Source organism: Anopheles maculipalpis, chromosome 2RL (assembly GCF_943734695.1).
Source record: "Anopheles maculipalpis chromosome 2RL, idAnoMacuDA_375_x, whole genome shotgun sequence".
Taxonomy (NCBI): Eukaryota; Metazoa; Arthropoda; class Insecta; order Diptera; family Culicidae; genus Anopheles; species Anopheles maculipalpis.
In genome coordinates this window covers 24,278,976-24,295,756 of record NC_064871.1, presented here as the reverse complement: position 1 = coordinate 24,295,756, position 16,781 = coordinate 24,278,976, and the positions used below count along the sequence as shown (strand labels likewise).

The 16,781-nt window shown below is 45.4% G+C and overlaps 2 protein-coding genes across 2 annotated transcripts in view; both read right to left on the bottom strand.

Annotated features, from left to right (window-relative positions):
- LOC126559023 (glutathione S-transferase 1) overlaps positions 1 to 16,781 on the bottom strand; it is a 435,657-nt gene that overhangs the window by 340,167 nt on the left and 78,709 nt on the right. The window lies entirely within an intron of this gene.
- Positions 1 to 16,781, bottom strand: part of LOC126559736 (collagen alpha chain CG42342) — an 83,383-nt gene that overhangs the window by 36,779 nt on the left and 29,823 nt on the right. The window contains exons 2-4 of the mRNA XM_050215908.1: positions 8,169 to 8,248; positions 4,624 to 4,659; positions 4,108 to 4,143 (exon numbers count right to left, since the gene is read on the bottom strand). Coding sequence (XP_050071865.1) covers positions 4,108 to 4,143; positions 4,624 to 4,659; positions 8,169 to 8,248 — 152 coding nt within the window. The remainder of the gene's footprint in view (positions 1 to 4,107; positions 4,144 to 4,623; positions 4,660 to 8,168; positions 8,249 to 16,781) is intronic.

The following is a 16,781-nucleotide window of genomic DNA, read 5'->3' as shown; positions in this document are numbered from 1 at the left end:
AATGCAGCACAAAAGGGGAGAATAGCTTTGGCCTGTGCTAAGTGGAGGAAGAAAAGGGAATTAACATACCACCATTGTCAGTGCCTGTCAGCAGATCGTATTGTAGGCAATAATTTAGGCACAGTTAGAAACGAGTCCTCCCTGTAGCCATGTAGCTCCGCGGAAATTTATGTCAACAATGCGGTGGCCACAACAAATACCAATAGAAGCCTCCGGCCGCCAATGCGTTCGGTGAGCTGGTTTGGAAAATTCGTCTCCACTACCCGGGACACACCGACAGTAGGGACCGTGAGTGAAAATTGGAAACGACACGATCTATGCCGAATCGCTCCTCAGATTAATCATCCACCATCCATCCGTCCGAGGTGCCCCGATCTATCCGAGAATTGGCTGTCACCACTGTAATCCCCGCCTTAAGCCGGGGTGACAAACCATTTCGTACTATACACGGGCACCTTCCGGGCCGACGAAGCCGCTGAGTCAAGATTTGCCGAACAGATTAACACCGGCTGAGGTTCAGTTAATTTATAGAGCTTCGCTTTGTGAGGAATACACTTTCACTCGCACACGCATCAGTCTGGCTGGCAGCTGCTGGGAGCCGCCGAGTCGAAGGTTCAGCTGTGCCAAGGGAGGGAAAACGTAAACAAATCAGCACCGGCTGCCAGAAGCGCACCATGAAAATGGGCAAGATCATTAGTATTCCTGGCAGCGATGCATCCCTGTGTGCATGCAGCACATTCACGCACGACACGTACACTAGACGATGAAAGAAAAGAATCATACACACGTTTTGTAAAAGGACATCACTTTTCTGCGCTTCGTGGGTGTCGTAACTTGGGGCAACTTGTTCTATTACTGCGGGTGGTGGCTGTCAATTGAATCCTGCTATCTATTCTCTTTTCACTTTCTTGCGCCATCTCGTGAAGCAGCCCTGCACACCACGTTCGCAGAAGCTTTGATGGCAGGAATTGAACCACTGGCGAAAAATCTATTAAGCTGATACCGATCAAACGCGTACGACGAACAATGTCTTTGGCCCTGGGACAGAGTTCCCTCGGAACCGGTTCTTTCTGGGAGAGTAAAAATAAATTAAATCAGAATTTTCAACATGCTCCATGCCATTGCCCGAATCATGCTACGCGTCCGGTAGACAGTGAGTGTTTTCGTTTTGGCGCAAGAAACGTTGCAAATGATTGGGCAGAAAAAAAAAAATTTAGACGATAGAAGACGAAAACATGCCCGGTGTCTGGATGTTGGATTTATTTTGAGAGCACAAAAGAGGATGATGTGAATGTGACGAGTGTGCGCTTGTAAAGTGATTCATTCGGGGAATGCATTACATGGGCCGAGATGGATGGCTGTGCAATTGATTTTCGTAATAATCGGAAACATAAAAGTCTTAATGGGAGCCATGTTTGGGAAAATGCTTAATCGTGAGTGGGATAATTCTTCAACGAAATATTACAAGAATAACAACATATTTCATGCTTATCCATGTATGAAGGTTGTCGTTGCCAAACATAATTGAATAATTCGAAACAGCGCGGAACGATGAACGGAAATGAGAAAAAGGAACCATTACCTTGTCCTCACTTAGCTTTATTAGGTTCATTTCTCTGTTTCGTTCAGCCCTAGCTTAGCATGTAAAAAAGGAGATGAGGATTTTTTGCAGCTTTCCTTCCATTGCTTAACTAACAGAAGGGATAAGCATTGGTCAGAGTAAAAATTGCGCAGAGAATTAATATTCATACCCTCGGAAAAAGGGTTTGTGTCCTGATAGCTGTGCCACATCGAGAAAACAATGGTTTTAGGGTGAGAAAAACTGCAAAACTGATGGCAAATAAAATTGGATAAACAAAACCTGTTACACAATTGGCGCAGTGAACTGTTTCGTTGGGAGAATACAAAATTAAAAACACACATTTTGTGGATTGTTATAATTGTATCTTGTATTAGCATTTGGGCATTTAAAAGCATCGAAAAATATTTGTGCCACAGCATTTTACAAAACAATATCGTTTGATGAAATAGTTTTTCTATCATCAGTAAAGAGAGATCGTGTTGTGAAATGTAAAAGTTGTAAAGCTCCAAAATGGACGTTGCTGACGTTTTATTTGAAAATACTAACGTCAAGCTACTGACAAGTCGAGTTTAAATCTTTTAATTATCGTTATTAAGGCTCACGTTAGCTTTAACGCGCAAATAACGTGCAGCAAATAGTGTAACGAACGAGAAACCATTTCAGCCCAATATGTCATCAATTTTAGGCCTCCCAAAACGAATCGAATGACTTGAAATGGGTTCGAAGAAAACACGAACTACGGCTAATAACCGGTGGCCATAAAATGACCACACACAGGGTGAAGCGTCTAGCCTTTTGGGGGCCGGAAATTTGCATCAAACTTGCTCCAGCTGTGGGTCGGTTCGTGGCGCACATCTCGTCTTTGAAGCCTACACGCAACGACCGAAATAAATCTCGCTCGGGCACAGATTCAATTACTGGGGTTTGGCTGCCGTTGAGACTGGAACTGGGTAGACTATAGCAGAAAAAAAAGAGCAACATCAACATGCATCAACCCGTCATGCTAGTGACCATCCGTCAGGATCACTATCGAACCTTTGGTGCTGTGCGTGCATCTACCGTCGGTCACTGTGCTGCCCGGTGGGCAGTGTAGCCGACGGGATCTACCGTTGCAGCTGTGGCTTTTCACGCTACTGATGCCTTCGGTACTTGCAGCTAGAACCGTCCCGTTGCAGAAACTGTGTGCATGTACACCGAGTTAGCGTGTGGGTGATTGAAATTGAGACTGATTGCCCGATTCGATTGACTTCGTGGTGAGCGATTGATTGGGATGGCTTTGTTCCGTAAGGACACCGTTTGCCAGTGTGCAGCAGTTGGTAACATGCTGCGTATGTTTGACTTTTTCTCAACACTAGCATTATTTGTTGGAGCCGATCAAACATTGTATGCTTTTCCTGTTGCGAGAATTCCATCGGCAGCGCAAGTAATTTACGATTGCAGTGGTTGTAACTTTCCCGTGAGACATGGGTTTCGTAATCTTGACCACAAATATCATGTCTACCCGTCGGCAACTTGGGAGCTTCCGCAAGGCCCGCCAGTCGTCAAATGGCCGCCAGCGATGGGACCGATATTGTAATAAATTGCTCTCCAAACTCTCCTCTGCTTATACACATCTTACCGGGAGCCGCGTTTGTGCAGCTATAACAATTATTCCTTGTTTACTTATGCGTCATTGAAGATGCGATCGATCCACTGCTGACTTTCGTTCGGGCCAAACGGTATTCTCATGGGTGGGTTCGTTTTGCCCTAAACACCTTAAACTGTGAACTCTACATCGACACACACACACACACACACACACACACACAGAAGCTGCTCTAGATCCATAATCATTTCGTGTAGTTTCCCGAACTTTTTAAATGCATTCACACTGAGTTTTGTTGTTTTAAGACATTCGCATTTTCAAACAAACGAAAACCGAAAGAATTCCTTTTGGTGAGCGCGCTCACCGGGACCGCCAACGTGCGTGCGGTTGTATATCGCACGTTGATCGATCGTTCGTTCCATCCGATGGATCGATATTGAGATCGAGATCGGGATGGAGTGATTGTTTTGAAATCATTCACCATAACAATAAATAAACCATTCGAGAGGTGGAGCGCTTGAACCAAGGCCCAAGGTAAACATATCACGTCGTGGGAACGCGGAACTAGAGCTGTGGAGTAAATTTAGGCCATTCTCCCTGGCTCAGCGGTAAACGATCCGGATCCACGCGTGTCAATTCGTGAGGGGGTTTTTTGTACCTTTTTATTTTGAAAATCAACATTTACAAACACAAGTAGATGCATCGGGGCCAACTAAGATGAGATGTTTTAATGCACGATGTAAATGAAGATATGTATGAATCATGTACATAGGGACGAAGTTTAATAAAATTAAAATAATTTGGCTTTAAGATGCAATGTTATAGCACGAGGTAAAACTAGTTTAAATAATCTAGTTCTTTACTTCTAGTAGCTGATCTCTTGGATCATTTAGAAGCTATTATCACTTAAATAAAGTATCTGCATAAATGAACGTCTTACCATGAGTCCTCGATCGCCTTTTCCTCCCCGAGGTCCCTGCAGTGCAGATGAATGGGATGCATCAGCATTGACGTGACATGCAATGTGTTGACCATGGCGTGCAATATGGAACAATATAGAGTGGCAAACATGAATCAAAATGAGGTAGTTTATAATTTTACTGTCTGTAGGACATAGTGCAGGTTGCTTCAATACCAAGCACAACAATATTCGCATGATAAGGACGAATAGGATATGGAAAAAGCTGATAAGGGTGGGGCAGGATTGAAATTTAAATTTTGCTGAACAAGTTTTCTTTCCGCTGCATGAAATGTACCATACCGCGGGTATCGTTAAAGCATTAAGCACTATTGCACACTCGCTCTGGGAGTGCAAATAAAAGATAAATCATAATACTCAGGTGCAGTGCTGTCTCGTCGTCAAGCAATTATGATATGCGCGGTGATTCTGGGAGTAAATTAATTTGCCTGCATTTTCCTTTTCCCTTAAACTTCTGCATCAAACGCGCACACTTACCGGCAGTCCGTTTTTACCCGGTGGACCGGTGGGACCCTGCGAATGAAAGAGAACGAGTGGAATTGATTAATTTGCTTGTTTAACATACAGCATTAAAGTGTTGCGCTTGGTATTGTTGGAAGTTCGATTAAAATAAAACACAGAAAACACGTGCATAACAGGACACCACATGTGACCGATTTCGATACTACACTGCTGCCAGCGGATGTTAATTGTTAAAGCACAGTTGGGCCCTCACACTCAACGCGTTACAGCTCTGACACTAATAAAGGTGATCAAAACTGGACCATCAATCAATGCGAGGAAATGTCCGCCTGGCCGAAGGTGCAATAATTGGCTATAAAACAATAAATAATCGGGCTGCTATACTAGCTCTGGTGCAGCTTTGGATTGATGGTTGGAACAATAAACAATGGGGAAACGAGATCGATTTTGGAAAGTCTCTGATTTGAATTTGTTTTTATTTATTTGTTTGCGATCATCTTGCTATCGGAACATGTTTTCTTTTGGTTTTTGTATTATCAAAAAGTTATGTTTTATGGTCCTCATGATGGTTTTCTCATGAGGGAACTCGATAAAAGCAGATATATTTTTTAGTTGTAATGAGCTAAAGAACTTTATTGAATTCGCTTGAAACAGTTCATATTTAGAAATCCAATCTCAAATCTGGAATGCGATTAATAAAGCTAGCAATGTTCAACAATTACTGTCCTTCTCCAAAAGGACATTGAAATGGTTTCTTCGAAACAGTAAAACGCATCCAGCAAAATGCAAAATAATCAAATCCGTTCTTGTTATCATCTCACAATGCGAACCTCTTGCCAATACAAATTATATCTTTAGTGCAAGCACCATCCAAGTACGGCACGACGAATTAGGCACACTTTATAGCCCATTGCAGTCCTTTCGGTTATTCGTTCCTTTTGGCCGCAATTCAAACAAGCTGAGCTCAGGATTATTCACTGGCCGACTGTTGCATGCTGTTGCCATATTCGTTCGGAGCCCGTTTTTTCCTACCGAGCATCAGCTCAATCCCTAATCCACCGACACCTTTCGACGCCCTCCCCCAAAGCAGGAAGAAAAGAATACGCCCCAAAATGCAATCATTTAGCTTTATGATTCATGCACGCTCGCAGCCCAACCGACACGAGATAATCGTGCTGGCTCAGCGTCACACTCGGCATGTCCAGATTCATTCGGCTTAGTGATGCATGGTTCAATGGCTGCCAGTAAATAGTTCCATCATGATGTGCAAGCCCACACACATACACGAATCGTTCTACGAGCGAACAAGGGCATACGAGTGTGTGGCCGTCCTGAACAACGAGCGGTTCAGGCACTGCATGGGCGAACAATTTCCTCGACGGCGTCCCCTGGATCGGGTTACGGTTGAGCTAGCTAATAAAAGTTTCAACATCCGCTTCCGGTGCCATCCTTCGACACTTCTTGTCGGCCGTTGCGGTTTGCGCTTCGCTCAGCAGAAAGATGCTGCCCGGCCATAACCTTTGCATGAGTTGAAATGTTTTGCCGAGGTTCGCTGGTTTCATACAGTCGTCGGATCCTCGTGGTGGTACGATATGGTCAGCAGCCCTCTCTACAAAACGACCAGAGAGTTTTCCATCGATGGCCAATGGATTTGTGGCAAAGTGCAGTGGAGATAGGGAAGCCACAGTGTACTTGGCTATCGTTCGTGTCCTCACCCGCTCCTTGTCTAGGGGTGTTCCTCCAAAGCCGAGCATTCGGGTGGTGAAAGACGCTACTCAACGACCGTAGTAGCAAGGAGTGGAATAGCTTTCAAAAACATTCAACCGATGCATATTACTTGTGGACCAAAGTGGCCATCGCAACACTTTTCTGCCACCGAACAACGCCGCAAGACAGTGCGAATCTAGCTCCATTTTGCCACTGGAACTGGCGATTTGATGAGTTTCTCCAGAGAGTGCATAATAAAAGCATTCCGCAATCCAGGTTCTGGTCCCGGCTGTCGACAACCATCGGGCAACTTAAGCTCTGAGCACGCTGCCTGATTCTAAGCTATCTTACTCGAGGGTTCCGCTGGAACGAAGTTTGCCCAGACAGTAACGTCCAACAACCCAACCGTTCGTCGTCGCCATCGTGTGTCATCCTGGCATGTACAGGAGTGCAGAAAAGTTTGCAACTTGTTTAACAGATGATAGAATTACGAAAGTTTTGTTTGGTTTTTGAGAAGAGCTCCCTGGCGTCTTGGACGACAGGTAGAAAGTATCCTACGGTTCAGCTTTTTGATTGTAATATTCGCTCATTGCGTCTTCGGATGTGAGTGCAGGCACGGTGAGGATCAGCAAGAAAATACAACGGATGCAAGTTTGCGTAAATACCATTGCACTGAAAATGCGCATCCCGACACACACACACACACACCTTTTGGTGGTAAAGGTTGAAGCTATTTGCAAAACTTTGCCATCTCACGTCGGCTATTACTAAGATAAAATAGACAGTTGTAGAAGGTTGGTGAGCGCCAGGATGGAATTGATGGGTTCTACAAGTGGAAGGAGATGTAAACCACACACTCATGCCTGGAAGGTGCGAATAGTTTCAGTAAACATTCAGTGTCAGCGTACGTTTGTCATGTTTAATCAAACGCAGAGAAGGAGAAGTGTGTTGGTTTTAAAATCGATAAACTTTAGTTAACAGAGCCTTTGAATGTTGGAAAGAAAATTCAACTCGATGAATAATGCTCACGTTCTACATTTAACAATCATTATTGGTACAAAGTTCTAGAACGCAGAGAGATGAAGCGAAGAAATCATGTATTTTAACATTTTCCGAGGAATAATATAAATGAAATGCATCTTAAATCTAAAAGCTGTCCCAAGACTCCATAATCCCAAGACTCGTTGGAATGCCAATAATAAAAAAATTAGCTACCTTAAAATCGCTCAAGCGTGTCACAATAATTTATCAAATGTAATGCAGCAAAGACCATATCGTATCTTTGACATCTCATCTCAGCAGGAAACGATGGAGAGTTATTCTTTATTGGCCTTACTTCCAACTCTGCCCACCACGAGGTCACTCTAATCGGCGTCCGCGCAGTCGATGTGCCATGTTTTTGGAAAGTGTCCGGGAGTTAAAATAACAAACGACCGTGTAATTTACTATAATTAATTACTTCGGGCGGTTCACATGCGCACCCGCAGCGGTAAGATAAGGCCACGACTGCTACTGCTGCTGCTGCTGTTTTAGTTGCACCACAAAAGACAAATTGTTCTTCGCCCTGTGTTCTTGTGATGCGAACGGGAAGGAAGGAAATTTCCTGTGCCGTGTGATCATCCACATCCGTCAGTCACAAACCTGAATCGTCCGAAATTCTTGCCCACCCGAATCTAGATGGACTGTGCGGAGCTGTGAAAAGTGGTTTTTTGATCTTGACGAATGTCGGACGACTATCCACGGTGACTCCACGGAGGGAGAGAGGGAGAAGAAAAGTTGGGCTGCAAGGTTGCAGTGAGAATAGTGCCCGGAAAACCATATGCTACCGGTGAATTTGAAGTGAGCGTACGTACCTCCACGCCCGGATCGCCGGGATCTCCTTTTTTGCCACGCTTCCCTCTTTTGCCGGGTGGCCCAGGTGGTCCAGGTGGTCCTGAAATGAGACAAAGAAAATAATACGTAAGATGAGTGAATTTTGTGATAGTTTTTTGCTGCTCTAAATGAGCTTCCAATGGGGTCAATTCTTGCGATAATTTGACAGAGCATTCGAGCACTAGCTATGCCGAACGTTAACAGATGACCCGAGTTTGAAAGTTGGATGGTACGTCGAATGGAGAGTTTTCCGCGTGTGCCAACGGATCCAGCACGCAAGACAAGAGTGCCGAGAAAAGTGCCTTAATTTGATTAAATTACCATCAACATCATCGTCGCCAGCGGGTGTGCCAAGCGCGTTCCTTGGAGTAGTGCGTACGCGCTCGGATCGCAGGATAAAAGGGATGTGCCTTATTAAAAGCGGCAAACTTTCCGTTCCATCCACGCCCGTGGGTTCCATTTTGGGCCTCTTTTGGGAGGAACGGTGCGTCAATGAGGACGGACGGAAGATTTTAATTTAATTTCGCTAAATCACTGGAGACGTTTCCGAAACAACACAGTTGGGCCGTAAAAGTCCTGCAGGCAGGGCTTCGAGTTCCGAACTGAAGAAGCGTTTTTATCTCCCTCTTACTCACACCCTCGCACTGTCTCCTTTGCTTAGGGTCTTATCCTATCAGCACGCTTAAAATAGAAGTTGAGTTTATAAAGTGCGTTAGCGGAAGTTTAATTCCCAATGAGCAGCGGAAGCGTTTGATTCGACAAGAAAGTGACTGAGCCCTGTACCGAATGGTGCATTTTTACCATCAACTCATAACGTTGATGGAGTGTTACAACTGTTGATAGCCAGCAGGGCTAGGTTCCCACCGAACACGTTTATTATTCTACGTTTCTTTAACTTCTACCTTGTAGGTTTGCCTACTTATTTGCCTTCTTCGCTCGTATCGCGAAAACAGACGATTGCCTTTATATTGCTGTGGTCCGTATCGCACCGTCTGCCAGCAACTGTGCTGTTGCAGTACAGCCCAGCGACTGGGAGCGGCAAGTTCGCTTGTTTTTGTTTGTGCAACCGTAAAAACTTTGACTCTCTCCCATTTTCGATTCTGCACTCCACTTCCCAGGGTGGGTGGGTGGGTGAGTTGTGCAGAGAGTTGTTGCCTTCCGCGGGGAAGATTGCCGAAGGGACACAAATAATGCCGTACGTTGCACGGTGTGGCAAAACTTTGGCCCGTACAATTTTGTTTCGACGTGAACAAAGTACGGTCCCCGTATGCGGTTTGAGGGTGAATTCATGGTGATTGCAAGAAAAAAAAAAAACAACTTCGTAAGGAAAAACTTTTCTTCCAACACCTTTCACGTTCGCGTACCTGTGGATGGAATGTCCGGGGGAGGGCGCACGCGAAGTATACCGATGGACCAAACTTTCCCCACAGCTGTCGACCGAATTTGTTGATTGTGCACCATTAGTGAAACGGTTTTTGCGATAAGCATTTTTCATCTGCCCGCATCGAAATGTGCTTTCTGGCTGGACAGGATGCCGACGGTGAGCCGACGGGATGCTAAACTGCAGGGGTGGATAAATTACGGCTAAGCGATTCGTATGGTGCGAAGATGATGACACCAAGGGCTTGCGTCAAGCGGAACGCAGCTTCCACAGAGGAATGCGCTCAAAAAAGTTATGCCCCACGCCCGGTCGCGTTTGTGTGACGAAAATCGACGTGCTTTTCGTGGTATTGTGGAGCTGGGTGAGTTGTAATCAGGCAAACAATATTAAATTAGTTTTCCGAAGAAAACATATTTTTCGCATAAAAAGCGCTAGCTTTAATTTCAGAAAATTCAAAAACCTCATGTTCTTTTCCAACCGCAATCCTTAGAAAATTGATTATTTTTTTCCGTTTTCCCGAAGGTACAATTTTAACAGATCGTTAAAAACTCAACCAACAGTCACTTTGAATTGTAAAGTGCAGAAAATCCCTTTCCAAACACCCGTCAGCCATTTCACTTCGGCCTTGCAGCGGTACGCATTTTCCGAAGCTTAACAAGTACCTTTTTCTCTCTCCATCCCTCCTCTTACTCTCCCCAGCCACATGACCCTGTTCCATTAGGCTCATAAATAATTTTGTAATAATTCTAGCAATTGCCAAAATCGGCCGACGCGAAACATCATTTACTGCGCGCGCGGAAATGCGAGGAATGCGAAGCAGGGAAAACACATTTTGCGTAACATCATTATTTCACCGACACAATGGCGCATTCCACCGGTCGCATCTGTGATCCCTTGCTGAGAATTTTATATCGGTCGTGTTCGTTGGTTTTTTTTTGTGTGGAAGTTGTTGTTGCTGGTTGGCATCATGGGCAGCTCCAGGAGCCTTCCGCGATGGATAAGCGTAACAGCAGTTGCGTGGCGTTTCGAACGGTAATAAATTATCGTAAGGTTGGAATCGGACAAAGCAACAACAAAAAGTAGAAAGAAACTCCAAAAAACTGTCGATAAAAATTCGGCCAATAAAGTATCATCGCCTCAGCCACGTCCGAACCACCACGTGCCACAGCACGCCACCTGCATCTACAGCAGACGATGAATCTTGTCGTTTATGTATGGTGTTATGCTGTGGCGATAGAAGGCGATAAAAAAAAGAAGATCCGTTCCTTAAATTGCGATGCTTCTCCTCCTCAAACTACACCGAGAACTAAAGCGCGTGAAATGGAGACAAGAATAAACAGTCAACCCCAGGCTCCCCGGGACAGAATCGTAAAGATTCCAATATAGAAACGCAATCGATCGGGGACGACAAAAGATCTCGATTTTCGTGTGGTGCGCCCATTCACGGAAATTGCTTCTCGCTATTTTGCCTTCCGATTCCGGCGATTCCCCAAACTGTGAATGGGGTAGGGTCAAAAAAGGCTTCTATTCCGATTTGGCCGCAAATGGAAATGATGAAAAATCGTCTCACATCAATCTGCTTTCAGTTGCCTATTTCGCTGGATTGTGGAGACCACTAGGAGAGCGAAATTTAGGTCCCGTGTTGTTTTTGTTTTAAAATGAGAGTTGAAAAAGGCAATGGGAAAAATAAAAGTTCATAGACAGGTGACATGGTACGGGTGTCTGCTTTGGCACAACTTTCGAGCGAGTAGCAGTTTGGTTAAATGTTCATAAAGCACAGCTCGCACAACTCGAATGCCTTTTCGTTTGCCCACAGATTGAACGATGAGCTTTTAAGAGCCTCGAAATAAAAGGCGCACTGAGTGTAAAGCTGAGTGTGGGTAGAAAGCATCGTTCAATTTTTTCGGTCCTCGGTCGTAGTAAGTCTTCGTCCTAAGTAAACGGTGCAAAGCATAAGGGCGTAGTAATGTTTGCTGAGCATAAATCAAACACACATTTTTAAAGATGTAACGGGCAATATTATGTAGCTCCTCTGCGTGTAATATCGGGCAGATGCATGCAAATACATTCAACATTCTGTATTATTTCTTAACTTTGGTGTGTCAGCCCGCAAAGTCCTCGCAGAACCTCGCAAGGCTTCCGTATGATCATAATTTAAATAAAAAGGCAATCATATTACGCTTCCTCTTTTCTTTCTGTTATAACCGGAAGCATGTAACTAGATCCTTTTTTTCCGAGTTGCGCCTCATCATGATGTTCTTTAAACGTACCTTTGCCGTCCATAAAAATAGGAACCTTACGAAGGCTAACCTTATATAATGCCATGCAGCTCGGAAGAATTTTCAAGATTCAATCAACTGCCTTTTTCTCCGGTAGTAACAAAGCAAGGCTTCAGCAAGGTTTGGCATTTGATTTCATTCGCTTTTCGCAAAACCCCTGCTGGTTTTACTAAGTTTCTTCCGCCTTGTTCCATTCTCGGTGGCTGCAAAGCTAGAGGTTAAAAGCGGCATTCACACACGCGCCCGGTCGCTTAAGAATACGATACAGGGGGCGAAAACCACCGTCGAGTACCACCTAGTGAGGCTGTACCTCGATGTCGGTTGGAAGGAAGTGTATTAAGTAAATCATTCCGCATTGGATTCCATTCCAGCACGCTGGATGTTCTGGGTGGAAATGAGGCGCAAAAAATCTCGCTCGCAGTGGGAAGCGATGGTGAAGGATGACTGCAGACGATAGGGGAAAACACAGGCCCACTCCGCACATTGCCAGACGACAGTCGAAATGTAGATTTATTTGATTGAGATTATGCAGATGTCGAAAGATATATCTCGCTCGAACGGTTCGACTGCCACACTTTGCGAAGTGATCGTTTTTTTTCTCTCTCTCTTCTGTTGCCCTCTCACCAGTATCGGCATCCAAATGATCGTGGAGATTTGAGGACGGAAAATTGGTTCTCCTTTTTTACATGCTCGATTGGCTTCCTTGAGACAAGCCCAAGCTTAGGGTAAGCAGGCAACAAACACGATGGTATGGTGGGCACGCAGTACAACGATAGCTCAGATTTTGTATTCTACTCCACCCAAAGCCTACGCTCTCCTTTCAATGCAGATGGCTAATCTGGCCCATCGCTCGTTACGATTTGATCAATCGGAAGCGTGTAATAGTCCACAGGAACAAAAGCGTTCCCCAACTGTAGGCTATTCGTACCCAAAAGCTCATAAATATTGTGCCATAATAATAATGATCAGGCTTCCTCCTTCTGATCTGTGGTGTGGGTTGGCTGCATACTCTACCAATCTCGCTGGATTCGCGCCTTCCGAGCAATCTAAAGCGCACCCCGGAACGACATCGTTTGGTGCTTGTGGTGTGCAATTGACACTTGAAATCAACCGCACCACACTGCAGCACAACCGAACCGTACCGCCTGCAGAACCGTGACAGTTCACTTCCGTTGAATGGAATTCTGTTATAATTTCTAATGAGTCTCTTGTGCTGGCGTTTTACGACCCAAACCCATCAGTCAGGGAGCAGAACGGCTTCAGCAAAGGGCAGCAAATAAACAGCGTGCTGGGAAAGTCAGCTCCATAAAAACTGAAGCACCCTGACAGACACTCCGCTGGCATCGCCGGGCTGAGCAGTTCTCGAGTGTCCCGTGTAGGTGGAGACTAGGGTGGTCGTGCTTTCTTTTCGACTCATTTCGAGACTCGAGGCTTAAGGAGGAGCGACATCGTTAGCGAGAAAATGAGTGGAAAATGAAACACACTCGTGTCGCTAAGATCATCATTCAAAAGGGCCCACCCGCCCTCCGATTGCGTAAGGGCGGGCAAAAGGACAATAGCGTTGTGTATTGAAAGTCGTCCTGCGAGGTTGCAAGCGTGGGGTGGACGAAATTCCTTCCTAAAGGAACAGTTAAGATAACTCAAGGACTAATGATGTCGGCTCTATTGTTTTGCGAGCTGGCTTGCGAGCAGAGATGTTAATATGCTCTCATGCTCGTGGGTTTTTGCGTGTCTGGACGGGCGCAAAGTGTCTCCCATTTAAAGCTTATAAATCTACCCTCGAAAGCACCTCGATAATGGGTTTATATTTATCTTCCGTGCTCACTTGTATATGATTAGATGGCAGCACAGGCTCGATGGAGCGCGGAGGAGGTGCGGTATGCGACAGGCTACGCAATTTCGCCATCAACCGCAATCTCTCTGAAAGTGTACCATAAAAGATAACTTCCCCAAAAAGTTTGCCTACCTTCACACACGCAAAAGCGCGATAAAATCCTTTTACGGCCAGATTCGCACAACAACTGTTAGAATCTTTTGATAAAAATAAACTGTTCCTTGTCGATGCGCTAGTCATATTCGCTAATCCACACCGACTACCATCACCCGGGTGTGAAAGTTTTCGCACTAAAAGTGGTGCCCGTACAGAAAGACACAAGCAACACAGCGAATGTCGCAGAGCGTTCATATACATATTCCGGTGCTGTTCTTTTGGGAACGAAGTAACCCGTTAGCCCTTTGGCATTATGGAATCCGAAGCATGTTTGTAATTATCTGCTAAGTAATAAAATATTTCTTCATTCAGCATTTCGGAGGACCAGCCGCGGGGAATCAGTGTGACAGTATCGACCGTAGCACGGGTAGCATCGTACGGGCGACTGTTGGTCGCGACCGACCAGTGTTGTTGTCGCCGCTGTAATCGTTGTCGTCACCGGCACCGGCTGTGACTGTTAAGATATACCGGCAGTCAGTGATGCTCGCGGCAAATACCGGCATCATCAGCCGGGCTCCGACCATCTCTACCAGCACGGGACGCGCCTGCACGCGGTATTAATAAACACCAGACATTGGTATGCCTTCACAGTCTGTTGTCTTGTGCGTTACCGTTTTGACCCGAGCCAGCGTTCCTTTCACTGCTCCAAAGAAACCCGAACACACAAGACAAACGAATAATGCTGCGCCCGGCTGCGTAATCTCTCCGGGGATCAATTAACGATTATCAGGACAATTAGATTTACAACACATTCTACGTTTCGCGTGGTCGTTTTGCTCGGGTCGATCGAGCATCGTTACGACCGACCGAACACCGGTAAATGTGTATCGCGCGCGCGCGCTCCTACGGGGAAGGATGAGTGCTTGGGGTGATGGAGATGCCGTGGAAAACTCTCCGCCCTTGCAGACAAAACCGCAACCTTATGCTGCGAAACAGTGTTCCATTCGGGCTGGTGCTGAACCGTGAGCGCCCTTCTACACAACACAACAGCACCGAAGTAAAACGCGCACGAAACTCGAAAGGAGCGAACTAATTTAACCGCTTTATCCTCATCAGCGAAATATTGTTTGTTACTCTGGTCGTTCTTGAAAGTTTCTTTCGCTTCCTGCTCCTATCGCTCCCCGAGGCATTAGTCAAAATGTGCACATCGAGATAACGTGCGATTCGGTCAAAATTAGTACGCGAGAGGATAAGCGACTAATTTGAAACAGAGTGGTGACGCTGAAGAGTGGATTGGTCGGGAAAATTTGCAAGTTAATTTTGAAATGTTTTGCTAAACTAAATACTATTTCTACTAACCCCTCAATTTTAAAAAAATCGATGAACTGTGATTTCAAAATTATCCCAAAATGAACACAAATGATAACCGTTGGTTGAGTTCTGTACATTTTTGAGCAATTTTGTCCTCACAAACTTCCAACCTTGCGCCACTGTATGAAGCAAAGAGAGCAAAGGAACGATGCCAACTCCCTACCATTTCCTTCTACCCTAGGCTCAAGGGATCGGTCGTTCACACAAAATGTAAGAAAAAGAGCAAACAAACAAGTGAAATCCGTTGATCTGAATTGGTTAATTCAGTCGTTTTGCGCTCGAGATGGTAAAACTTTTTCGCTCAACGAGATTTTTTGGCCACACTACCACCATCGTGGGGCGCACAACCGTCATCGGATTACATACAGCTCGTACACTCTTCGCTGCAAACGGTCCGCAGCCGGTAACGACGGTAAGGATGCTCCAGTGGGATTTCGGTGGAAACAATCGGTTGGATGGCGAAAAATGTTGGAGTTCACTAGCAACTTTCACCCAGCAAAAGAGAGGGAAGGAAAGGAAATGCGAGAGGCTCGCAGAACAGAGAAGGGGAGACCAAAAAACACATAAATCTCTTTCCAACCACAAAATTGAACCAAACTTCTGACGGTGGCGAAGTGTTTGTCTTCAGCTATGGACGAACCACTCGAATTATTCCAACAGGCAAGTATAGGCCAGCAACGCAGGCAGCATCAGAACAAACGCTACGACTTGGTAGAATTTTCAAACTGGGGTGGCTTTTCCACAAGGAAACCGAACGGTAGCAGCAAACCCGGGCCCAGGGAATGTTTTTCCAATACAGTTTGATTTTATTATCGGAACCATTCCAATTCGAAGTTGACTTCCTGTCCAGTTTATCTCTTACTCTTTCTTCTGAGCTTCTGCTGGCCTTGGAATTCCCAACGGGGAGTTGCTTTTGCTACGTGTCGGAAGAAAAGGATATTGAGGGGAAAAAACGGGACCTCCTTGAATGACACTGATTGGGGAGAAGGTTCGTCTTGGTGTGTTTGTGTGTAGCCAATGCTACCAAGAGGGAAGGAAATAATAAATTCCGAAATATTGTCACGTTCCGGCGAGTAGTTGTCAACGAGTGTTGTCGTGTCAAACTGAGCGACTTTGGCAAAATCCACCAATCGTCTTGGGGAATATGTCAGAATTCTTCGCCTGGAGAAGGTGACAAAAAATAACACGCTTGTCCTCTGATGGAATCACACAGATTAATCGTTATTGAATTCGCCCTCGGGTCGATGCTGCCGGGTGTTGATGGTTCCGGCTGATACATTAACGCACGCAAAGAATGTCAGTCTGTCAGTGGGGAAGCAGTCTCGAGCAAACAAGGGCATTCGCATTCGTTTCACGTACCAAGCGTTTGGAGTATTAGACTAATAATTCTTTTCTGCCACTTTTCTCTGGCACTGTTTGGAATTCATCTAGGGTGGATTCTTCCTACGGAAAATGTGTTAAATAGGCGCTGAAATCTCTCCATTTCGTACACCGTACAGCTAGAACTCCGGAACACGCACCGGAGAAGACCATCTTTCATGGCACTATTTTTCAGCTAGCGCCGTTTCATCGAAACGTTTCCGTGTTGCCATCTACCGAAACCGTACCACACGTGTACGAGAAGCAAATGTAC